This window comes from Capra hircus, chromosome 2 (genome assembly GCF_001704415.2).
Source record: "Capra hircus breed San Clemente chromosome 2, ASM170441v1, whole genome shotgun sequence".
NCBI classification, from domain to species: Eukaryota; Metazoa; Chordata; class Mammalia; order Artiodactyla; family Bovidae; genus Capra; species Capra hircus.
This window is the reverse complement of record NC_030809.1, coordinates 135,737,314-135,764,706: the sequence shown is the minus strand read 5'-3', so window position 1 is coordinate 135,764,706 and position 27,393 is coordinate 135,737,314. Positions and strand designations below refer to the sequence as shown.

The 27,393-nt window shown below is 38.1% G+C and overlaps 1 protein-coding gene across 3 annotated transcripts in view; it reads right to left on the bottom strand.

The window, feature by feature from the left end:
- The window catches only part of LOC102186637 (E3 ubiquitin-protein ligase HERC2), a 240,331-nt gene that overhangs the window by 79,084 nt on the left and 133,854 nt on the right, over positions 1-27,393 (bottom strand). For all 3 annotated transcript variants that reach the window (XM_005675805.3, XM_018066077.1, XM_018066078.1), the window contains exons 49-56: positions 26,668-26,836; positions 26,442-26,567; positions 24,861-24,969; positions 24,604-24,743; positions 15,430-15,620; positions 14,890-14,995; positions 14,703-14,794; positions 3,587-3,762 (exon numbers count right to left, since the gene is read on the bottom strand). In XM_005675805.3, the coding sequence (XP_005675862.2) occupies positions 3,587-3,762; positions 14,703-14,794; positions 14,890-14,995; positions 15,430-15,620; positions 24,604-24,743; positions 24,861-24,969; positions 26,442-26,567; positions 26,668-26,836 (1,109 nt within the window). The remainder of the gene's footprint in view (positions 1-3,586; positions 3,763-14,702; positions 14,795-14,889; positions 14,996-15,429; positions 15,621-24,603; positions 24,744-24,860; positions 24,970-26,441; positions 26,568-26,667; positions 26,837-27,393) is intronic.

Genomic DNA, 27,393 nt, shown 5'->3' with positions numbered 1-27,393 from the left:
ACTGTCAGCTTTTGCCCTGCTTCATTTTGTAGGACTTCCCTGGTGGCTCAGATGGTGAGGAATCCACCTGCGATTCAGGAGACCGGGGTTCCATCCCCGGGTTGGAAAGATCCCCTGAAGAATGGAATGGCTACCCACTCCAGTATTCTTGCCTGGAGAATTTGACTGACAGAAGAGCCTGCTGAGCTGAAGTCCATGGGGTTGCAAAGAGTCAGACACAACTGAGTGACTAACACTTGCAGAATTCTTCCCTGTGTTGTTAAAGAGGATGTTTGTTATGACCAGTGTGTTCTCTTGACAAACCTGTTAGCTTTTGCCCTGCTTCATTTTGAAGTCCAAGGGCAAACTTGCCCTGTTACTCCAGGTATTTCTTGACTTCCTCATTTTGCATTCCAATTCTTTATGATAAAAAGAGTATATTTTTTGGTGTTAGTTCTAGAAAGTGTTGTAGGTCTTCATAGAACCAGTCAATTTCGGCATCAGTGGTTGGAGCACAGACTGGGATTACTGTGATGGTGAATGGTTTTGCCTTGGAAATGAACCAAGATCATTTTATTAATTTGGAGATTGCACCCAAGTACTGCATTTCAGACTCTTATTTACTATGAGGGCTACTCCATTTCTGAGGGATTCTTGCCAATATTAGTAGGCACAATGGTTACCTGAATTGAATTTGACCATTCCCATTCATTTTATTTTACAGATTCCTAAGATTTCGACGCTCACTCTTGCCATCTCCTGCCTGACCACATCTAACTAACCATGATTCATGGACCTAACATTCCAGGTTCCCATGCAATACCGTTCTTTATAACATCGGACTTTACTTTCACCACCAGACACATCCACAACTGAAAGTCGTTTCTGCTTTTGCCCAGTCTCTTCATTCTTCCTGGAGTTATTTTCTGCTCTTCCCCAGCAACATAGTGGACACCTTCTGACCTGGGGAGCTCATCTTCTGCTGTCATGATCTTTTTGCCTTTCATACTGTTCATGCAGTTCTCGAAGCAAGAATACTGGAAGGGTTTGTCATTCCCTCCTCCAGTGAACCATGTTTTGTCAGAAATCTTTGCTATGACCCGTTTGTCCTGAGAGGTCCTGCACGACATGGCTCTTAGCTTCACTGAGTGATGCAAGCCCCTTAGCTAGGACAAGGTTATGATACATGAAGGGGCTTCCTAGAAACTAGGAGACACTGTATAATTTTCTTGTACACCAAGTTGACCATGACAGCTTTTACAGCAATTACCACCCGTCACCTTAATATAGCTACTATAGATGTAACTGGAGAGAATGCTGGTTAAATGGCTCTAAGAATCACCACCAGGACTGCCACTGTGGCCATGTCCCTAAATCCAGACCTCTGTTTGGTCATATTTTTTCCCAAAATAAATAATAAAATGGATACAGTCATATGACGTCCTACGTGCTCTACTATAAGCACATGTCCCAAGGCAAAATGCAATTTTCTTCCTTTATACTCTCTGTCCACTGTGTGGTCAGCTATGCTGGAAGTCCCAACCTCCATTCTACCAGGAGAGGTCTGCCCCAAAACCCAGGGCTCCTGAAGCACAGGCAGCTGGCTCCTGCCACCTCACTCATTCTATCTTCTGATATGCCCTCAACAGGTTAAAAGTTTGAACAACAAAGCCCACAAATTCTTCAAAATAAAATGAAAATAAAATTGAAAGAAATATACAAAATAAGTATAATGGCAAAACCAGCAAGTGATGTTCATCAGTTAGGTGTTAACTATACTGTTAAAAGAATTTAAAAATGGATATTGTCACTTCCAATTTGTGTATGTCAGTGTTAACCATACTGTTAAAACTTAAGAAAAATGGATATTGTTCCTTCCAATTTGTTGTACATCATAAATCAGTTCAGTTCAGTTGCTCAGTTGTGTCCGACTCTGTGACCCCATGAACTGCAGCACACCAGGCCTCACTGTTCATCACCAACTCCTGGAGCCTACCCAAACCGAAGTCCATTGAGTCAGTGATGCCATCCAACCATCTCATTCTCTGTTGTCCCCTTCTCCTTCTGCCCTCAATCTTTCCCAGCATCAGGGTCTTTTCCAGTAAGTCAGTTTTTTGCATCAAGTGGCCAAAGTATTGGAGTTTCAGCTTCAACATCAGTCCTTGCAATGAACACTCAGGACTGATTACGTTTAGGATGGACTGGTTAGATCTCCTTGCAGTCCAAGAGACTCTCAACAGTCTTCTCCAACACCACAGTTCAAAAGCATCAATTCTTCGGCGCTCAGCTTTCTTTAGAGTCCAACTCTCACATCCATACATGACCACTGGAAAAACCATAGCCCTGAAAGACAGACCTTTGTAGGCAAAGTAATGTCTCTGCTTTTGAATATGCTATCTAGGTTGGTCATAACTTTCCTTCCAAGGAGTAAGCACCTTTTAATTTCCTGGCTGCAATCACCATCCGCAGTGATTTTGGAGCCCCAAAAAATAAAGTCTGACACTGTTTCCACTGTTTCCCATCTATTTGCCATGAAGTGATGGGACCAGATGCCATGATCTTCGTTTTCTGAATGTTGAGCTTTAAGTCAACTTTTTCACTCTCCTCTTTCACTTTCATCAAGAGGCTCTTTAGTTCTTCTTCACTTTCTGCCATAAAGGTGGTGCCATCTGCATATCTGAGCTTATTGATATTTCTCCCGGCAATCTTGATTCCAGCTTGCGCTTCATCCAACCCAGAGTTTCTCATGATGTACTCTGCATATAAGTTAAATAAGCAGGGTAACAATATATACAGCTTTGACGTACTCCTTTTCCTATCTGGAACCAATCTGTTGTTCCATGTCCAGTTCTAATTGTTGGTTCCTGACCTGAACATAGGTTTCTCAAGAGGCAGGTCAGGTGGTCTGGTATTCCCATCTCTTTCAGAATTTTCCACAGTTTATTGTGATCCACACAGTCAAAGGCTTTGGCATAGTCAATAAATATAAATATAAATCATAAATAGACTGAGTCAATTAAAAAAAATTATATAACAGAAGACAAAGGATACATATATTCTAAAGATGGATGTCTTCCAAATAATATAAACTATTTAATGACACTGAACAATACACTTAACAACCGGTTAAAATGGTAAGTCTTCTGTATATTCTATTATAATAAAAACTTTCAATTTACATGTTAACAATAAAATACTTAACACAAAAGGAAAATATATACCACCACATACTATCTCCACAGGAAAACACAATTAGACACAAACAAATAAGAAAACTATAAGAATATATACCAAAATATTAACAGTGATATTTCAGGCAGAAAAATTAAAACATTTTTATTTTTCCTTTTAAACAAATTTTTCTAAATACAGTGTTCCCATATTCAATTTTTCCTAAAATTAAATTACAGTTTTGGAAAACTTAACTAATATTTACCAAACAGCCCTATGAGCAGTAATACATATGGTCTATATAATACATATAGTCTATATAATGCATATAGACTATATAATACAATAATCCTAATGTATTCTCATTATGGGATACACTCTAATTAAATATTGGCTTTTGAAAGTGAGAGTATGGGCATAAGCAAACAGCTCTCACCTCCCACTGTTGCCTTTTTCATCTTCTTCTTCTTCATTATCTGAAGCTAAGAAAGGAACTGCAGCCAAATCTTCCTCCTCTGCACGTATCCGTCCCAGCAGGATGAGACCGTGGATTTTACAATCAATTCCTGAGCTTCTGCACTGCTTTATCGCAATTTCAATATACCTGTGATACTAGACATAAACACAGTAAGCTACAGAGCTTTCAGAGTCAAACACTTTAACTGGAGAGAAGGCCATATGAAACATGCAGTATGTGGCAAGTCACAAGCCTTCATAACACTTAAAGTATAGAGAATTTGAGATCAACATGCACACACTGCTATATTTAAAACAGATAACCAAAAGGACCTACACTGCTCAATGTTATGTGGTAGCCTGGATCGGAGGGGAATCTGAGGGAGAATGGATACATTGTATGTATGGCTAACTCACTCTGCTATGTACCTGAAACTATAACATTGTTAAGCAGCTACACTTCAATATAAAATAAAAAGTTTAACAAAAAAAAAACACTAACTACATACAAATTAGAAAAAACTATACACAGACCTCATAACCCCACCAACTAGCTCACCAATTATCAATGTATGATTGATTTTGTTCATGTAGGGACTATCCTAAGAAAACTCCTGACAACATGTTGTTTCAAAACTTCAGTAGGTATCAGTGAAATATCAGCATTTAAAAAATACATCCTCAGTACTCTAATGATAGCTAAAACAATAATCTAAATGCTACCAGTAATCAAATGTTCTATCTTGTCTTGTAAACATCTTTCTATTCTGGACTTGTTCAAATCAAGGTCAAACACTGTAACGTCTTTGCCATTCATTATTTTAAAGTTGGCCCTCTGTCCTGTGGTACGCCCCACATCCCATACATGGTGTTTCTAAATGTAGTGTATCCCTCTAGCCCTGTATTTCATGTGAACAACGACTGACTGCTTCTAGGGGACCTATCCAAACCTTAAGATCTATAATATCTATAATGTCACAGGAAGAACTGTTTGAATAAACGAAACAAATAGAGAAATGAAAAATTCTATAGGAAAAAAAAGATAGTTTCTTTAGCAAGGAAAAAACAAAAGGGTTAAGATTTTAATGCAGTGCAAAGGGCAGACACTGTCTGACTCACAAATCATAGAAAGCAAATCCAAAGAACATTAATGGGATAACTGGGAAATTTTAAACACTGACTGGATATTGTATCATATTAAAAACAAAATTTTAGATGTGATTTTATTGTGGTCACATTTTTAAAATCCTTGTCAGAAATTAATAACAGAAGCACTCACTACTGAAACAATGTCATGGCTAGAACTTGCTTTAAAACACTCAAAAAAATGGGGTGTAACACAGGAAGAGAGTTAGTGAGACACAACTGGCAAAAATGTTGATAATCATTGAAACTGGGTGGTAGGTTCATGGAGGATTCAGTATACTTTCTATTTTCGGTTATGTTAGAAAAATTCTGTTAACAAGCCATTTTTAGAGGAAAGGCAATGCTAGAGAGTTCCACAGCTTTAGGAATGATAATGCTCTACTTTGTAAGTTGGTTCGATGGGTGGAGACTGGGCCATGAAAGTTCTGAGTACTCACAATGCTTAATATTTCTCATATATGTGATATAAGCTATTTCATGCTCATCAAATAATATATAATAAATTGTTTCCAACTGAAAATTTGTCAAAGTCAATATATCTTTTATGAATAACAATCTCAGTTGTTTATTAAATAAAGTAATCGTTACTGATCTACTTAAAATACAAAGCAAAATTAAAACAAAAAATATTCAGTAGCATAATTCAGACTTAAGACAAACCTCATTTTCCATTACCCAGGAATAAGTTATTACAATAAAACGCACTAAATGCATTATCTTTTCTCAAAAAAACTCAATAATATATTACATTTTCATCATTGGCCATTTTATTAGTACCACCATTGATAGTAACTGTTAATTACATGGTATTCCACAAAACAGTGTAATGACATTCAAGAATGAATGGTGTTCTACACTTTTATTCATTGAAGACTGGAAGAAAATTTAAAAAAATCTTCCGGTGTACACAAAGGCCAAATAATCAATTCTTGGACCTGGGCGGGGAAGTGCTAGTATGGTCCCATAGTCTCTAGACACAAGTTACCAACTTTTCACCCTTAAAAAAAATTAATTTATGACTGGCTGTTATCAGGTTCTTTGACATAACACACTAAGACCCCATGAAACTTGTCTGTCCTTATGTGGGCATGTGTGTTAGTTGCTCAGTCGTGTCTGACTCTACGACTCATGGAAGCCCACCAGACTCCTCTCTATGGAATTCTCCAGGGAAGAACAATGGAGTGTGTTGACATTCCCTTCTCCAGGAGATCTTCCTGACATAAGGATTGAACCCTGGTCTCCCACACAGCAGGGAGATTCTCTACCATGTGAGCTTCTTGGGAAGCCCTTTGTGGGAATACCAAAACAATAAAGCAATGACTGACAAACAGCACTTAATAATTTAAAAATAAACTCACTTACAATAAATTTTAGATGAATAAAAAGTCAAATATTTGACATCTTTATCCACTATCAGACCAATTAAACAAGTTCTCATGAGACAACGTATATATAGGTAGTAAAAAAAATTGCCTTAATTTGCATTATTTTAAATATATATAATTTACTAAAGTAGTGTATATTAACTGAAAGATTTATGTGGCAGTCTCACTAATCTATAATATGTTCTATTTAAAAGAACCTTCACTGATTCTATCAGAATTTTTAAGAGATAAAATTAACTTGGATTCATTTTGAAAATATCCTTATTACCAAATTAAAGGTATGAAAACAAAAAAACAATTTAAATATCATCAGTTCAGTTCAGTTCAGTCGCTCAGTCGTGTCCGACTCTTTGTGACCCCATGAACTGCAGCACGCCAGGCCTCCCTGTCCATCACCAACTCCCGGAGTTCACTCAGACTCGCGTCCATCAAGTCAGTGATGCCATCCAGCCATCTCATCCTCTGTCGTCCCCTTCTCCTCCTGCCCCCAATCCCTCCCAACATCAGAGTCTTTTCCAATGAGTCAACTCTTCGCATGAGGTGGCCAAAGTACTGGACTTTCAGCTTTAGCATCATTCCCTCCAAAGAAATCCCAGGGCTGATCTCCTTCAGAATGGACTGGTTGGATCTCCTTGCAGTCCAAGGGACTCTCAAGAGTCTTCTCCAAAACCACAGTTCAAAAGCATCAATTCTTCGGCGCTCTGCCTTCTTCACAGTCCAACTCTCACATCCATACATGACCACTGGAAAAACCACAGCCTTGACTAGACGGACCTTAGTATCATATATATGGTTAAAAAGAACCACTGCTTACTAATACATATTTAATGGAAATAACATGATGCTAGATGCCCAAAGAAGCCCAAGATGTATGGCAATGACTTTTGCCTAGAGCTTTTCACCTGCTTTTAACCAAAGACAACGAGGAAGGAATTTGTTTTGCTTTGTTTTCAAGCTGATCTGGTAAGCAACAAATTTAAGTTGTATACATGTCAAATTTTAAAATAAATACAATTATTTAGTTAAGGGGAGAAAATGGGCTCAATGTTATTATAGAGATGATGAGAAAAGGAACCTCTCTTGCCATTTGCAAACCATCAAAGGAATACTATCAGACTGGTCAAGATGGCAGAACAGAAGAACCCTCAGCTCATCTCTTCTCACAAGCTCAACAAAATCATAACAATCTGCAAAAGAACTATCACTGAAAGACTGAAACCATCAGGAAAGATCCTCTAAAGATGGACCACAACAAGAATGGTAGAAGCCGTGAACTCCTGATATAATCAAATCCCATACCCTCCAGGGTTGGCAACCCACAAATTGGAGAATAATTATATTCAAGAGTTTTTCTCATGTCACTCTCCCCAGCCCGGGGGTCTGGCACAGGGAAGAGGAACCTTAAGAACATTTGTCCTTGAAGACCATAGGGGCCTGACTAGATGAGCTCTAGAGGGAGAACGGGGGCCGGGGGAAGGTACTTCACTCACACAGGGCACCTGCAAAACCTCACACATGCCGGCACCAAGAGCAAAAGCAGTAATCGGACAGATGCTGGGGCCACATCTACCTGATGGTCTTATAGGGTCTCCTCAAAGGGGAGGCAGGGGGTGGCTGTAGCCTTGCCTGCGGGTGTAGACAATGGTGGCAGATACACTAGGGAAATATTCAGCTACATGAGCTATCATGGAGGATAACATTCTGACACCAAGACCTGGCTCCAAACATCAGACTCAAGACTCCAGTGCTACAAGGCCTCAGCCCAAACAACAAACAGGGTAGGGACATAACACTACCCATCAACTTCAACTGACTCTAGACAAGGCCCTGCCCACCAGAGGATCAAGACCCAACTTCACCTACCAGAGGATAGGCACCAGCCCCTCCCACCAGGAATCTCAACAATCTAAAAAATATCAACAACTTCAGATATGCAGATGATACCACTCTAATGGCAGAAACTGAAGAGGAGTTAAAGAGCCTCTTGATGAGGGTGAAAGAAGAGAGTGAAAATCCTGGCTTAAAACTCAATACTCAAAAAACAAGAATCATGGCACCCAGTCACATCACATCATCACAAATAGATGGGGACAAAATGGAAACAGTGACAGATTTTATTTCACTGCAGACGGTGCTCCAAAATCACTGGAGATGGTGACCACAGCCACAAAATTAAAATATACTTTCTTCTTGGAAGAAAAGCTATGACAAACCTAGATAGCATATTAAAAAGCAGAGATATCATTTTGGTCTGTAGAGCCAAAGCTATGGTTTTTCTAGTAGTAATGTATGGATGTGAGAACTGGATCACAAAGAAGGCTGAGCACCCAAGAACTGATGCTTGCGAATTGTGGTGCCAGAGAACACTCTTTAGAGTCCCTTGGAGTACAAGGAGATCAAAGCAGTCAATCCTAAAGGAAATCAACCCTGATATACACTGGAAGGACTGCTGCTGAAGCTCAAATACTTTGGCCACCTGATGTGAAGAGACGACTCATTGGAAAAGACCTTGATGCTGGGAAAGATTGAAGGCAGGAGGAGAAGGGGTTAAAAGACGATCAGATGGTTGAATGGTATCACTGATTCAATGGACATGAGTTTGAGCAAACTCCAGGACACAGTGAAAGACAGGAAACTCTGGTGTGCTGCAGTCCATGGGGTCACGAAGAGTCAGAAACGACTTAGTGAATGAACAATAACAACACCCACCAGAAGCAAGAAAACTATTAATCCTGCAGCCAACACATCAAGTCTGTAAATGCAGACCAGATCCTATCCTGAAACCAGCAGGCGCCTGCCCTTTCCTTGGGTGATAAAGGGAAGTGCACTGCTGAATTGCATAGGACGTCTCTTACAGAGGGCCACTTCTCCAAGGTCGAGAAATAGAACCAACCTACCACATACACAAAAATACAAGAAGCAATCTTGACAACTCAAACAATATAGAGTATGCTTCAGATGAAGCAGCAGGATAAAACACCAGAAGAAAAACAAAGTGATGTGGTCGATTCTCAGGCAATCTACCAGGGAAAGACTTCAGAGTAATTATGGTAAAGATTATCACAGAACTCAGGAGGAGCATGGATACACAGAGAGAGAAATTAGAAACGTTTTAAGAAAAAAGTAGAAGATATACAGAACTACACAATTAATAAATACAATAAGCGAAATGAACAATAAATTAGAAGGAATGAATAGTAAACTAAATCTGACAGAAGAATGGATTCATGAGCTGGAGGACAGAATAGTGGAAATCAACACCACCAAACAGAAAAAAAGAACAAAAAGAAATAAGGGCAGTTTAAGAGATCTTTAGGGCAATATCAAGCACACAGATAGTAATATTATAAAGGTCCAAGAAGAAGAGAAAAGGTATTTGATAAAATATTTGAGGAGATAATAGCTGAAAACTTCCTTAACTTGAGAAAGGAAACAGTCAACCAAATCCAGGAGGTGCAGAGAGTCCCACAGAGGATTAACCTGCAGAGGAATATGTGAGGACATACTGTAAACTAAATGGAAAAAAAAAATGAACAACAAGAGAGAATATTAAAAATAAAAGAGGAAAGTAAAAAATAACATACAAAGGATCTCCAATAATGCTATTAGTGGATTTTTTTTTTTTTGAGGAAAAAACTCTGCAGACCAGAAGAAACTGGTATAATACACTTGAAGTGATGAAAAAGAAAAATCTACACCCAAGAACACCCAGCAAAAACTCTCACTGAAATTTGATGGAGGAAACAAAAGCTTTATAGACAAGTAAACACTCACCTAGAGCCAGACATCCTGGAATGTGAAGTCAAGTGGGCCTTAGAAAGCATCACTACAAACAAAGCTAGTGGAGGTGATGGAATTCCAGTTGAGCTATTACAAATCCTGAAAGATGATGCTGTCAAAGTGCTGCACTCAACATGCCAGCAAATTTGGAAAACTCAGCAGTGGCCACAGGAATGGAAAGGGTCAGTTTTCATTCCAATCCCAAAGAAAGGCAATACCAAAGAATGCTCAAACTACCGCACAATTGCACTCATCTCACACGCTTTAGTAAAAGTAACACTCAAAATTCTCCAAGCCAGGCTTCAGCAATATGTGAACCGTGAACTTCCAGATGTTTACGCTGGTTTTAGAAAAGGCAGAGGAACCAGAGATCAAATTGACAACATCCCCTGGATCATCGAAAAAGCAAGAGAGTTCCAAAAAAACATCTACTTCTGCTTTATTGACTATGCCAAAGCCTTTGCCTGTGTGGATCACAATAAACTGTGGAAAATTCTGAAAGAGATGGGAATACCAGACCACCTGACCTGCCTCCAGAGAAATATATATCCAGGTCAGGAAGCAACACTTAGAACTGGACATGGAACAATAGACTGGTTCCAAATAGGAAAAGGAGTACGTCAAGGCTCTATATTGTTACCCTGCTTATTTAACTTCTATACAGAGTACATCATGAGAAACACTGGGCTGGAAGAAGCACAAGCTGGAATCAAGATTGCTGAGAGAAACATCAATAACCTCAGATATGCAGATGACACCATGCTTATGGCAGAAAGTGAAGAGGAACTAAAAAGCCTCCTGATGAAAGTGAAAGAGGAGAGTGAAAAAGTTGACTTAAAGCTCAACATTCAGAAAACGAAGATCATGGCATCTGGTCCCATCACTTCATGGGAACTAGATGGGGGAACAGTGGAAACAGTGTCAGAATTTATTTTGGGGGGCTCCAAAATCACAGCAGATGGTGACTGCAGCCCTGAAATTAAAAGATGCTTACTTCTTGGAAGGAAAGTTTTAACCAACCTAGATAGCATATTGAAAAGCAGAGACATTACTTTGCCAACAAAGGTCCGTCTAGTCAAGGCTATGGTTTTTCCAGTAGTCACGTATGGATGTGAGAGATGGACTGTGAAAAAAGCTGAGCACCGAAGAATTGATGCTTTTGAACTGTGGTGTTGGAGAAGACTTTTGAGAGTCCCTTGGACTGCAAGGAGATCCAACCAGTTCATTCTACAGGAGATCAGCCCTGGGTGTTCTTTGGAGGGAATGATGCTAAAGCTGAAAGTCCAGTACTTTGGCCACCTCATGTGAAGAGTTGACTCACTGGAAAAGACTCTGATGCTGGGAGGGATTGGGGGCAAGAGGAGAGGGGACGACAGAGGATGAGATGGCTGGATGGCATCACTGACTCGATGGACGTGAATGTGAGTGAATTCCAGGAGTTGGTGATGGACAGGGAGGCCTGGCATGCTGCAATTCATGGGGTCGCAAAGAGTCGGACATGACTGAGCAACTGAACTGAACTGAAACATTTTTAAAGAACAACTCAGGAACACCAAACAAGCTTTACGATAAACTCTAACGGAACTTCTCTAGGTGTAAAATAAAAGGCCACAACTAGAAACAAGACAGGAAATCATCCATACATAAAGCTAGTAGGGAGGTTAAAAGACAAAAGTAGTAAAAATCGCACATTAAGGGTTTGAGGATTATACAAAATAATTAGATGTGAGGCATGAATTGAAAAACAGTGACCATGAGGGGAGTAGAGTACAAATGCACGGTATCTAAAATGTATTTAAAATTAAGAAATAAGCAACTTAGAAGAAGCACATATATAACTAGACTGTTGTACAAAAAACTAACATTAACCAGAAAACAAAAATCTATAATAGAAATACACACAAAAAGGAAATGAAATGCACACTTACACTAAAGGTAGTCAAGTTACAAGAGAAGAGAACAAAGGAAAAAGGGGGGAAAAAAGACCTATGAGAACAAACTAAAAACAGCAAAATGGCAATATAAACATACTTATGGATAAACACGCTAAATGTATCCAAAGACGCTACCAGAAAACCACCTAGAGCTTATCAATGAATTCAGTAAATGTGCAGAATACAAAATTAATACACAAAAATCTGTTGCATTTCTATACAGTAACAATGAAAGAAAGAGATCCGATCAGAAAGAGAACAATGATTGGAAAAGAAATTAAGCAAACAATCCCCTTAATTATCACATCAAAAAGTATAAAATAACTAGGACTAAACCTACCTAAGGAGGCAAAAAACCTGCATTTCAAAAGCTTTAGACACTAATGAAGGAAAAAGAAGACACTACAAACACATGGAAAGATAGACCTTGTTCTTGAACTGATATTGTGTGAACTATACTATCCCAGGCAATTTATAGATTCAATGCAATCCCTATCAAGTTATCGATGGCATTTTTCGCAGAACAAGAAGAAAAAAAATTTTTTAATTTGTATGGAGACACAAAGTACCCCAAAAAGCCAAAGCACTCTTTCAGAAAGAAATATAGAGCTGGAGGAAATCAGGCTCCTGACTTCAGGCTATACTACAAAGCTACAGCCATCAAAACAGTATGGAAATGGTACAAAATCAGAAATACAGATCAACAGAATGAAAGCCCAGAAATAATCACATACATCGATGGTCAATCAATCTACAACAAATGAGGCAAGACCACAAAACGGAGAAAAGTTGGTTTCTTCAATAAATGGTGCAGGGAAAGCTAGACAGTTACATGTAAATGAAAGAAATGAGAACATTTCCTAATACTATAAACAAAAATAAACTCAAAATGGATTAAAGACCTAAATGGAAGACCAGATACTATAAAACTCTTAGAGGAAAATATAGGCAGAATACTCTTTGACATAAGTAGCAGCAAGATCCTCTTTGACCCACTTTCCAGAGTTACGGAAATATGAACAACAATAAACAAATGGGACCTAATTAAACTTAAAGCTTTTGTACAGCAAAGGAAACTATAAACAAGATGAAACAAATCAAGAAAACAATCGCAAACAAAGCAACTGACAAAGGATTAATCTCCAAAATATACAAGCAGCTCATGAACAACCAATCAAAAAACTAGCAGAAGACCTAAATAGATACTTTTCCAAATGAGACATACAGATGGCCAACAGGTACATGAAAAGATGATCAATTATTAGATGAATGCAACTGAAAACTATAATGATGTAGCACTTCATACCAGTCACAATGGACATCATCAAAAAGTCTACAAACAATAAATGCTGGAAAAGGTGTGGAGAAAAGGGATCCCTCCTGCACTGTTGGTAAGAATGTAAATTGGTGCAGTCACCAGAGAGAACAGTACAGAGGTTCCTTAGAAAATCAAAAGAGAGTTGTCATATGATCCAGCAATCCCACTGTTAAGCATGTATCTAAACAAAACTTTAATTCTAAAGATACATACAAGTCTTATGGACTCTGTGAGAGAGGGTGAGGGTGGGATGGTTTGGGAGAATGGCATTGAAACATGTATAATATCATATGAGAAACAAATTGCCAGTCCAGGTTCGATGCATGATACAGGATGTTTGGGGCTGGTGCACTGGGAGACCCAGAGGGATGGTATGGGGAGGGAGGTGGGAGGGGGGTTCAGGATGGGGAACATGTGTACACCGGTGGCAGATTCATGCTGATGTATGGCAAAACCAATACAATATTGTAAAGTAGCCTCCAATTAAAAAAAAAAAAAAAGATACATACACCTCAATGTTCATAGCAGCACTAGTTACAATGGCTAAAACATGGAGGCCACCTTTGACCCACCTTCCAGAGTTAGCAGAAAGATGAAAAAGATGTGGTGCCTATACACAATGAACCTATACACAATGAACTATTACTCTGCCATTTAAAAAAAAAAAAGAATGAAATAATACCATTTGCAGTATCATGGATGAACACAGAGATTTCATATTCAGTAAGTCAGACAGAAATAAATATATATCATATGAAATCATTTATCTGTGAAATCTAACAAAATGATACAAATGAACTTACTTACAAAACAGAAATATACTCAGAAAACAAATTCATGATTACAAAAGGGGAAGAGAGTGGGGGACAGGGGTTAGGAGTTTGGGATTAATCTCTACATATTACTTATATAGGCAGAAAGAGAAGAGGGCAAAAGAGGAAGGATGAGATGGTTGGATGGCATCACCAATTCAATGAACATGAACTTGGGAAAACTCCGAGAGATGGTGAGGGACAGGGAGGCCTGGCATGCTGTAGTCCATGGGGTTGTAAAGAGCTGAGCACAACTTGGCAACTGAACAACATTACTATATTTAAAAACATAAACAATAAGAACCTACTGTATAGCACAGGGAACTATATTAAAGATCTTTTAATAACCTTTAATAGAAAACAATTTGAAAAAGAATACATACACACACACACATTATATATAATGTATACACACGGTATTCTTGGGCTTCCCTTGCAGCTCAGCTGGTAAAGAATCTGCCTGCAGTGCGGAGACCTGGGTTTGATTCCTGGGTTTAGACGATCCCCTGGAGAAGGGAAAGGCTACCCACTCCAGTATTCTGGCCATGGAGAAGTCCACGGGGTTGCAAAGAGTTGAACATAACTGAGCGACTTTTCCACACACACACGTATGTATAACTGAATCACTTAGCAACTGAAAACACTGTAAATTAACTATATATCAATTAAAAATTTATATAATTATACCTTAAAATAGAGGAACACTATCTAATCTGCTCACCTCTGTGCAGTCATTGAGAAGAGACACTGTGGTGTCAGTGGGGTTGATGTTGATTGTCTTTAATTCAATTAGGTTATTTAGCGAATTTCCACCTAGGAAATAAAGGGGCAGGGGCATAAAGGAATTAGACAAAGGAGTTTTCATTATGTAACAGAAGATATTTGTTTGAGTAAAGTAACTCAATTACCTGACACGACAACCAGGGAAGGCATGTAGCTACTGTCAGCAGGATCTACAATCATTTTTAATCTATGAACAAGAACATCTGGGAAAACCTCCAAACGAATCCAATGCTTTAAAAGAAAAAGAAATAAGTATTCTACTCCATTACTTGTTTATTAGAAGAAAGCCTCCCTCTATGTATGCCCCAGAAATGATGTGTTTATAGCCTTTTAACCTAGGGTAGTCCATTAATATCCATCAATGGGTGGCTTACAGAAAACATTAGAATCAAAGTAGAGGAAAATCACCACTCTCTAAGTCTAACCTTCATGACTGGATGAGACACACCCACATATAAGTGCAATTAAAATAACATTCTAAAAATAAACATATTTATTAGGGTATGTTAGAAAACCTTCTAACAAGAAGCAGAATCTGAACTCATACATTTTATGTGGGGGAGTAAAGCAAAACAAAGCCCTGTTAAACTCTCTATCAGTTAGATAAAAACTATCACTTATGTTTTTTAAAATCTCTGACAATGAAAACTAAATGGCATATCTACCTTTCCTTGTGAACCAGAGGACTGCCAGCAGGGCTCACTGCCATCAATAAGACGAGAGGCTTGGTTCACAGAGGACGACACGTTTAGACTCTTCACCATCCGTGCCCAGCTATCCAGCAGCATTCCTGGCTGACTGTTGTGACAGCGTTTCAGCTGTTTTCCAGAACGGCCACAAAATATCGCAGACTGTCCTATTTAATGATGGTCAAACAGTGTTAATACTTGTAGAACAGAAACTTCACAACCAAGAAATAAAGAATTTTTTATTGAGCTCCTTACTTCAAGAAAACAGTAAGTTTCCAAATTAGAAGGAGCTATTACATAATACTTAAACGGCTTCAAAAAACCTAGCCAAGGTATTTTATCCCAATTTATGAGATGAAGTTCATATAATGCTATGATTTATTCCACTTGATTCCCTCAAGTAACAACAGAGTGATACATCTCCAGATAGAAGGATATATATAAGCGGGGTATGAAGTTCAGTAACTGTGCTTATAGAAGACATTCTTTAAAAAGTTTTCATAAATGCAACAAAAACAAACTTGAAGAGTTTCTACTTCCATAAATGGCAAATCTGGAAATTGATCTAGCTTTTCCATTGAGGACAAGTAGAAGAGGCAGACGAAACATTTAAACATGAATAAATCTTGGAAGCATCAGGGTAAACAAGCTGATAAAGAATTGTGGGACCAGAATCAGAGGAAGGCTGAGATGAAAAGAGTCAGAATGAGCTTCCCTGTGGATCAGAAAATGCTTTTCTCCAGTGGTATTTGTCAGTTCCTATGGGGAGCCTTAAACAGGACACACAGCCCAGCCCATCAGGAAAGAAGAAACACAAAGAAAAACTCACACTCTGAGCTAGGGCCTCAATGGGAAGAACCACAGAGGAAGAGAACAGTTAACTCTACAAGGTTGTCTGTCTGTTTCCAGATTGCAGTTCTGCATGAAATCATCTCCATCAATGAAACTGGATTGAGGTGAGCCCAGATGTTAATACTTATGCTAATTACCTAGGATTCCCAAATGGCACTAGGGGTAAAGAACCTGCCTGCAGATGAAGGAGATATGAGAGAAAGGGGTTCAATCCCTGGGCGTCAGGAAGATACCCTGATCCCCGAGGAGGGCATGGCAACCCCCACCAGTATTCTTGCCAGGAGAATACCATGGGCAGAAGACTCTGGCAGACTACATCAACAGGGTTGCAAAACAGTCTGACTCAACTGAAGTAACTTACAAAACACACATGCACCAATTACCTAGAAGATCAACCCTCGCTCCCTCAATCTCAGGAGAAAGGTAGCATCCTAGGCCTCAAATTGATTCAAGAAGTAACTTTTGTTGCCATGATGTCCAGTACATGATGGAAAATGAGGAGACAGGGAACATGACTACAACGCATGACAAATGACAGACAACAGAGAGACTCACAGAGGCTCCAGAGAGGATCGTAAAGTGCAAATTTTATAATAACTACACTTAGTATGCTTGAGAAGATAGGACACTGACTATGTCAGAGAACTGAAAATTATTTTTAAAAAGATTAGAACTGCTTAACACAGCAAGTAAAATAAAAAACTCAATGAACAGGTTTACCAGCAGACTAGACTCAGATGAAAAAGAGAACTAGCAAAAATTATCTAGAATGAAGAACTGAAGAGCATAAGTTTAGAAAACATAAATGATATGAAAAATTTAATAAACACAAATAAGATCTGTCTTATCAGAAAGAAGAGTCCCAAAAAAGAAAGGAAAGAAAATAGGGCAGAGATTAATATTAGAAAAAATACTGGATGATGAGAAATTGTCCAAAACGAACAAAAGATACCAAAGCACAGATTTTAAAAGCCCTACTTTGAAAGTTGTAAAAATAAACCTTAAATTTTTTTATCACACACACCAAAAAACGGGTAGTTATAACATGAGTGATGGATGTGTTAACTACCAACCTTGCTGCAGTAATCATTTTCCAATATATGTGTTCCAAATCATCTTACTGAACACTTTATACTTATACAATGTCATATGTCAATTATAGCTCTAAAAAGCTGGAAAATTAATTAATTAAAAGCATCACTAACTACAAGAAAGATAAATACAAAGAAATATGTATATATGCATATGTAAAAGATGGGCTCGATAAAGGACAGAAATGGTATGGACCTAACAGAAGCAGAAGATATTAAGAAGAGGTGGCAAGAATACACAAAAGTACTGTACAAATATCTTCACGACCAAGATAATCACGATGGTGTGATCACTCACCTAGAGCCAGATACCCTGGAACGTGAAGTCAAGAGGGCCTTAGAAAGCATCACTACGAACAAAGCTAGTGGAGGTGATGGAATTTCAGTTGAGCTATTTCAAATCCTGAAAGATGATGCTGTGAAAGTGCTGCACTCAATATGCCAGCACATTTGGAAAACTCAGCAGTGGCCACAGGAATGGAAAAGGTCAGTTTTCATTCCAATCCCAAAGAAAGGCAATGCCAAAGAATGCTCAAACTACCGCACAATTGCACTCATCTCACACGCTAGTAAAGTAATGCTCAAAATTCTCCAAGCCAGGCTTCAGCAATATGTGAACCGTGTACTTCCAGATGTTCAAGCTGGTTTTAGAAAAGGCAGAGGAACCAGAAATCAAATTGCCAACATCCACTGGATCATCGAAAAAGCAAGAGAGTTCCAGAAAAACATCTACTTCTGCTTTATTGACTATGCCAAAGCCTTTGACTGTGTGGATCACAATAAACTGTGGAAAATTCTGAAAGAGATAGGAATACCAGACCACCTGACCTGCCTCTTGAGAAACCTATATGCAACAGGTCAGGAAGCAATAGAACTGGACATGGAACAACAGACTGGTTCCAAATAAGAAAAGTACATCAAGGCTGTATATTGTCACCCTGCTTATTTAACTTCTATGCAGAGTACATCATGAGAAACGCTGGGCTGGAAGAAGCACAAGCTGGAATCAAGATTGCCGGGAGATATATCAATAACCTCAGATATGCAGATGACACCATGCTTATGGCAGAAAGTGAAGAGGAACTAAAAAGCCTCCTGATGAAAGTGAAAGAGGAGAGTGAAAAAGTTGGCTTAAAGCTCAACATTCAGAAAACGAAGATCATGGCATCTGGTCCCTTCATGGGAACTAGATGGGGAAACAGTGGAAACAGTGTCAGACTTTATTTTGGGGGGCTCCAAAATCACAGCAGATGGTGACTGCAGCCATGAAATTAAAAGACGCTTACTCCTTGGAAGAAAAGTTATGACCAACCTAGATAGCATATTCAAAAGCAGAGACATTACTTTGCCAACAAAGGTCCGTCTAGTCAAGGCTATGCTTTTTCCAGTGGTCATGTATGGATGTGAGAGTTGGACTGTGAAGAAGGCTGAGCACCGAAGAATTGATGCTTTTGAACTGTGGTGTTGGAGAAGACTGTTGAGAGTCCCTTGGACTGCAAGGAGATCCAACCAGTCCATTCTGAAGGAGATCAGCCTTGGGATTTCTTTGGAAGGAATGATGCTAAAGCTGAAAGTCCAGTACTTTGGCCACCTCATGAGAAGAGTTGACTCATTGGAAAAGACTCTGATGCTGGGAGGGATTGGGGACAGGAGGAGAAGGGGACGACAGAGGATGAGATGGCTGGATGGCATCACTGACTCGATGGACGTGAGTCTGAGTGAACTCTGGGAGATGCTGATGGACAGGGAGGCCTGGCGTGCTGCAATTCATGGGGTCGCAAAGAGTCGGACATGACTGAGTGACTGAACTGAACTGAAGATTTGTGTAAGATAAAAACAAGAGTATCACAAAAGCAGATTAAGGGGAAATATAAAGAATGAATAGCTTTAAGGGAATAATAACTAAAATGACTCCAGCTTAAATAATATAAACCTAATTACAATGGAATAGTATTTTTAACGTGCTATAAGTCCCAGCAAAAAAAAATTTTTCAAATAAAGAAGAAATAAAGACACCCCAAAACAGAATTCATAGTCATCAATATTAAATAAAATATTAAGGGCTATTCTTCAGGCAGCACGAAAATAGTGACAGATGAAAAATGAAACATACAGAAAGGAATAGAGAAAAACTGCAGTCCATGCGATTGCCATGAGTTAAGACACAACTTAGTGACTCAACAACAACAAATATCAAGTATGTGGGAAAAAAAAATCAACAAACACTGACTACAAAAAATAACAATCCTATGTCTTATATTGCTTAAGATGTATATGTGTGAAACTTTTAAACATAGTAATAAAACCATGGCAATTTAAATCAGAATGATGGTTAATTAAGTTAAAGGGATCTCAGATCCTTGCACTGCTTAGGAGGATAAAAATACTAAATAATGATTATGTTTATAAGACAAAACAGATATCAAAATATATTTCAGTTCAGTTCAGTTCAGTCGCTCAGCTGTGTCCGACTCTTTGTGAACCCATGAACTGCAGCACGCCAGGCCTCCCTGTCCATCACCAACTTCCGGAGTTCACTCAGACTCACGTCCATCGAGTCAGTGATGCCATCCAGCCATCTCATCCTTGGTCATCCCCTTCTCCTCCTGCCCCCAATCTCTCCCAGCATCAGAGTCTTTTCCAATGAGTCAACTCTTTGCATGAGGTGGCCAAAGTACTGGAGTTTCAGCTTTAGCATCATTCCCTCCAAAGAACACCCAGGGCTGATCTCCTTCAGAATGGACTGTTTGGATCTCCTTGCAGTCCAAGGGACTCTCAAGAGTCTTCTCCAACACCACACTTCAAAAGCATCAATTTTTCGGCCCTGCACTTTTTTCACAGTCCAACTCTCACATCCGTACATGACCACTGGGAAAACCACAGCCTTGACTAGACAGACCTTAGTCGGCAAAGTAATGTCTCTGCTTTCCAATATGCTATCTAGGTTGGTCATAACTTTTCTTCCAAGGAGTAAGCATCTTTTAATTTCATGGCTACAATCACCATCTGCAGTGATTTTGGAGCCCCAAAAAATAAAGTCTGACACTGTTTCTACTGTTTCCCCATCTATTTCCCATAATATGTTTAGTAACTACTAATACCAAAAATGTATATAATATACAGTACTCTTATGGTACATGAATATACACTAAAAATGTTTAACTTCTAGGCCAGTGAGAGTATGTGTTGCGAAGGGTGGTGGGAGGTGGGGTGGTTGGCTACATAACAAAGAACTTAGAAGTCGAGAGGAAGATGGAATGGGAAAAAAAAGGGAACAGAAAACAGATGGAAGAGCAACAACAAAGAAGCCCTGCAAAGTTGATCAATTCAGAAATATATATTTCAATAACTGCCTTAAACATAAATAACTACCTAAATGATCAAAATAAGAGACAAAGACCATCACACTGGAATTTTTTTTTTAATTGCAAACTCCAAGCAATATAACTAAAATACAAGATTACAGAAAGACTGAGGGCAAAAGGACAAAAAAAGATACACTAAGCAAGCACTAACTTTACCACAGAACAGCAGAAGACATTTTTTCAGACATGTATAAAACATGTGTAAAATCCCATGATATGCGAAGTCCTATGATTAAACAAAGAAAGAAGGTGAAGTTGCTCAGTCGTGTCCGACTCTTTGCGACCCCGTGGACTGTAGCCTACCAGGCTTCTCTGTCCATGGGATTCTCCAGGCAAGAATACTGGAGTGGGTTACCATTTCCTTCTCCAGGGGATCTTCCTGACTCAGGTATTGAACCCAGGTCTCTCGCAGTGGAGGCAGATGCTTTAACCTCTGAGCCACCAGGGAAGCCCAAAAGTTTCCCACAAAATGTCAAAGATTAATCGGGATACACATCTGAATGCAATGCAGAAACTAGTAAAAAGATACAAGGAGGAAATGCTGACATCTTCGAAACTTTTAAAATCAATGAATATAAGAAAATAATTACAATGGCGTTTTAAGGATATTTTTAAATGATGATGAAATATTACTATCAGTCTTATAAGATACAGCTTATACTTAAACATATATTAAAAATTGTAAGTTCAGTATCATAAAAGATAAAAGTGAAAAATTAATGAACTAAGCATTCAGAGGTGAGGGGAGAAACAACCTAAACCTAAATTCTACAGGAAAAAGAAATGATAAAGATATGAGAGACACGAATTCAAAGTCAAAAGTTGGTTCTTTGAAAAGCCTAATAAAATTTATAAACCCATGGCACACTGATCAAAAAAAAGAAAAAAAAAAACCACATGTTAGCCTTGAAAAGGAGATAGCTCTGCAGATACTACAGATCTCCTTCATAAAGATAAAAAGGTATTATAAATTAGGACTATTAAAGAACATTCTCAACATGATAAAGGCTATTTATGAAAAACCTTCAACCAACATTGTACACAACGCTTAAGAACTGAAAGGTCCCCCATGTAAGTCAAAGAACAAGACAAGCATACCCATTTTTGCCACTTCTATTCAACCTTGTACTGAAACACTTAGCTGAAGCAGTAAGGCAGGGAAAAGAAATATAAGGTACCCAAATTGGAAAGGAAGAAAAAGTAAGACTATCCCAGATCACAAACAATACATATATCTTACATATAGAAAACTAGTAAAGACTCTACAAAAAAAAAAAACCCAAAACAAAACAAACTCTGTTAGAGAAAATATATTCTTCAAAGTTGTTAGATATAAATTCAACATGCAAAGTGTGTTGAAACTATGTACTGAACATGTGTAGTATTTCTATGCACTGGCAATAAATATTTCAAGAAGGAATTTTAAAACAATAATTTAATATGGCATGAAAAGTAAACACTTAAGAATAAATTTAACCAAGAACACACAAGACTTATACACTGATGAAAGAAACTAAAGAAGATCTAAGCAAAGACAACTGACAATTCTGTCCAAAGTGATATACAGAGTACATGCAATTCCTATCAAAATACCATTTTTCACAGAAGTAGAAAAATCCATCCCCAAATCCATAATGACTTTCAAGGCTCACCAAATAGTTAAAACCCTTCTTGAAAAAGAAGAAAGCTGAAAGACTCACATTTCCCAATTTCAAGACTTACTACAAACGCTATAATAATCACAGTGTCATGGTGTGGTACTGATGTAAGGATAGGCAAAAAGACCAACAGAGTAGACTAGAGAACCCAGGAAAACCTCTCACATCTATGGTCAACTGACTTTCAGAAAGGGTGCCAAGACCATTCAATAGTGAAAGGACAGTCTTCTCAACAAATAGTTTTGGGAAAACTGGATACACATACTTAAAAGGATGAAATTACATATTATACTATGTATAGAAATTAACTCAAAGTGATTCAAACTATAAACCTCTTATAAACATAAGGACTGATTTTCACAACTTTGGATTTAGCAGTGATTTCTGAAGTTGATCCAGAAATAAGTATGACATCAAATAGCACAGGCAAACAAAAGAAACGATAAATTAAAATTCATTAAAATGTAAAACTTTTATCACAGAATCCTATCAAGAGAGTGGAAAGAAAACCAACAAAAAAGGGTAGAATATTTGAAAATCACATATCTGATTTGATGCCCACAATACGTAAAGAATTCCTACAAACAAACATCAGAAGTTTTGAAACTGAGTTGACACACCCCTTTGCATGAAAAGTGGCTCAATGCCATTTATCACTGCTGCTGCTGCTAAGTCGCTTCAGTCATGTCCAATTCTGTGCAACCTCATAGACGGCAGCCCACCAGGCTCCCCTGTCCCTGGGATTCTCCAGGCAAGAACACTGGAGTGGGTTGCCATTTCCTTCTCCAATGCGTGAAAGTGAAGTCACTCAGTCGTGTCCAACTCTTAGCGACCCTGTGGACTGCAACCTACCAGGCTCCTCTGTCCATGGGATTTTCCAGGCAAGAGTACTGGAGTGGGGTGCCATTTATCACTAGGGAAACTCAAAAATCAAAATCACAATGAGATAACTACTTCTCACCATTAGCATGCCTTCAAAAAAGAAGAAAGAAAATAAAATGGTGAGCATATGGAAAAACCAGCATCCTCATACACTGCTAGTGAAAGAAAGTGAAGTCACCAGTCAAGTCCAACTCTCTGCGACCCCATGGACTGTAACCTACCAGGCTCCTCAGTCCATGGAATTTTCCAGGCAAGAGTACTGGAGTGGGTTGCCATTTCCTTCTCCAGGGTATCTTCCCAACCCAGGGATCAAACCCGGGTCTCCCACACTGCAGGCAGACGTTTTACCATCTTGAGCCACCAGGGAAGCCCACTGCTGGTAGGAATGTAAAATGCTGCAGTCACTGTGGAAAACATTTTGATGGTTCCTGAAAAAGTTAAAGAACTACAGAATGGCCCTGCAATTCTACTCCTAGCTTTGAAATAGGGACACATTTGTATATCAGTGTTCATAGCAACATTATTCACAATAGCTGAAAGGTATAAACAACCCAAATATCCATTAATAGAGGACTGGATAAGCAAAATGTGATATATACATACAATGGACTATTAGTCATAAGATGAAATTAAATTCTGATACATGCTATGTAACATGGATGAACCCTAGAAACATAATCTAAGGTGAAATAAGTCAGATACACAAAAACACAAATTTTGTGTGGTTACACTTATAAATGAGGTACCTGTCTGTCTAATTCAGAGACAGAAAGTGGGTAAGAGGTCGCCAGGGGTTGGAGAAGGAAAGAATGGGCATTATTGTTTAATTGGTACACTCCTATATTGGAATGGTGAAAAAGTCTTAAAAATACTGACTGTTGACAGTGTGCAATATTCTCTTAATTATACACTTAAAAGTGATTAAAATGGCAAATTTTATGTTGCATATATTTTGCCATAATAAAATATATATATATATATACACCCTAAAAGACATACAAATAAATCTACCCAATTCTACATCCCATCCAACAAAACATTTATTAGTTTCTTGAGTCCATTTACTCTTCTTTATGAAAATACAAGCAAACAACACTGTTATTCCAGTTCCATGGACCACTCATTGCTTGAAAAAAAAAAAAAATAGCAATTCATCAAGTGGGCAGGACTATCTTTCCTGTTTCACTGTGTACACAGTATAGTGCTCACCAATATGAACTTTAAAGAGAAAAATTAAGTATCCACAATAATTATCTCATTAATAATAGTCTGATGAAAGAGAAGATAACCAATCTACCATACCTGGTTCATTTATTCTGCCAAATGTATGCCTGGTGTTGTGTTTTCTGGTTTTGAAGCAAGCTTCACAAAAATCAAAGTCATCACAGTTTCTGCATTTGAATCTAGATCCATTGATGGGAAACATCTGACAGCCATCACATCTATTTTTAAAATAGCCATTGAGTTGATAAGAAAAACATGAAGTCGTCTATCAAATTTAATTCCAAAGAAAACCATTCCTCCCAAACAAATCTAGCAATATAAAAACACAAACTCACGTAACACCAGGGTGAACACTAGGTACCAACTCCATTTCTGATAACAGCCCAGTCCAGTGAGACTGCTGAGGAAAGTCGACAATAACATCTTTTCCATTGGCACTGAAAGCTAGGATGAACAGAAATTGTTTGAAACATCTCTGTCACCAACAAAATCCTAAAATTAAATCTATACCTAGCTATGTGATACTGTATTATAGTTATTTTTGTTTTACAAAGAGTACTTCTCTTTTAGAGAGGTATACTAACACACTTTTGGATAAACTAACACATGATGTCAATTGGGAATTAGCTGCAAAATAATGGAGGGAGAGGATCACGGATGAACAACTTTGGCCAGCAGTTGTCAACTGTTGATGCCAGGTGATGAAGACACAGCAGTTCTTTATACTATAGTCTCTATTTTTGTATATGTTTGAAATTTTCTACAATAAGAAGGTTCATTTAATTACACCAAGCAAAAACTCCATTCAGTATCTTAGGGATTAATAATTACATTATTAATATATCTACTGCCCTTTGGTGAAACCTACTCTAAATATTAACTTCTAAATCAAGTTATTCTTTAAATTTATCTATGCTTTGATTTGTAAAGCTTTGAAGAATCACTTCAGAAAACTGTTAAACAAAACTGAAAACTGTTAAAGTAAAATATTAAATAAGCTACTTGTTCTTATGTAATCTAAGAAATACTAATACCCCTGGCCCACTGGGAAAGTACCACCATTGCGGCCATTTTTAATCTAAGCTATACAGTAAGTTTTTCCTACAAGGATGAAGGAAGACAAAACAAAGAATAATGGCACCAAAAGCAAATTTAAAGATAAAATAAAACCACACAAATACTTAATCATTTCTCATGCAACTGTTAAAATGGATATGAATATCATTTAAAGTGTGCCATGTTTAATTTGAAATCTCAAGAGTATCACATTAAACATAAAGTGAGGAAAATTCTGTTTCCAGTTGCTAACTATCATTTGCACAGATTCGTTTCTTAAATTTATTAAAAAAGAGAGAGAAAAACACTGAGGGAGTTAGCCATTTGGCAGGACTGACGGAACTTCAAAGAACCCCAACACAAGGCCACCCTGAGACTGTAACAGACTGAGGTAAAAACAAAACCACTCTTTTAACATATCTGGTCACATTCAATCTAATCCAAACCACAAACCCATCCTGATTAGTATAAACAACTGCTTCCTTGCCAAGCATAATCTCATCATGAGTCCATTATCTCTTCCTTCTAAACAGCATTAATTAAGATATCCACTCTTAGAATTACCCCAATTTCCTGAACCCTCCCCAAAATACCAATTGCAAAGTCCATCAGTCTTTGTTACACCACTTATGAAGACATCCCATTTCCAGGGTGTGTATTCTCCCATGCTGCAATGAGCTAATACACCTGACTCTGTCCAGTAACAGGTGTGCTGCAGCTCTACAGAGTACTGAGAAGCAAAAGAACACTATGTATAAATCATTAGGCTTGTCTTTCCTGCCCTTGAATGAAAAAGAAGAGTTCACATTAGCTGATGAAAAGCTAAGCACTTGGGAGTTTTCTTGCCTAGGTAATACTACCTTTCACAACCCCCACACTTTGATGAGTCACAGATCCCCACTTGTACTTCGGTGTTGTGACTGAGGCTTTGACACGAACTTTATCACCAATTTTGATGTGAGAGGGAGAACTTGGTGGAGGATAGCCTAGAGATTCAAATAAAAAAGAAATATGATTAGCATTCATTTTGGGGAACTCTGAATCTAATTAAGAAAGTCAAAAGAACTTAAGAAAGAATGTTCTCACCTATAAGTTCCACATGAATATACCTAACCCAATAAGTGCCTCCTTTCTGCTGCCAGTCACACTGCACGTTGAGGTCATGTAATCCATCCCTATCCAATTTGATGACTTTGCCCACATCTCCTTCACACACCTCTTCATATGTTCGACAGCATCTAACCATCATTCCCACCTAAAATTGTTAGAAATACAGTCCAATATATAGGTGAAACGATCAATTGTGAAGCAGCATTACTCTAGTTCTAAGAAAGAATTTCCTCTAGCACACAGCATGCTCTCAATATCATTTTACACAAAATGACACCATAACTCTTAAGAAAACTGCCTGGCTTGATGCTGGGGGCATGAAATACACAAGATGAATTTAGATCACTTTGTGCCATAAAACAAAGAAGCTATCAAAGATTAATGGGCTCCGTCAAAAGAACAATCTGACCAAGAAGAAAAATGACTAAAACACATCAAATCCATAACAGCCAATAAACTCATCATATAAGCAAATTAAAGGTTTCTTGGTCATCTTTTTATAGTATAGGATACCAATACACAACTGAAAATTCATAATACAAGCAAACAAAAAGCAACCATCTATTGCGCCTTTCCTATACAAACTATTTTACAGTGACAAGAGTTGATAAGAAAGTTTTTTTCAATGTACAGAACTCTAGATAATAAATTTGGAAGGAATGACAAATTTTAAAAATCACTATTATGCAACCCTTCTTAATG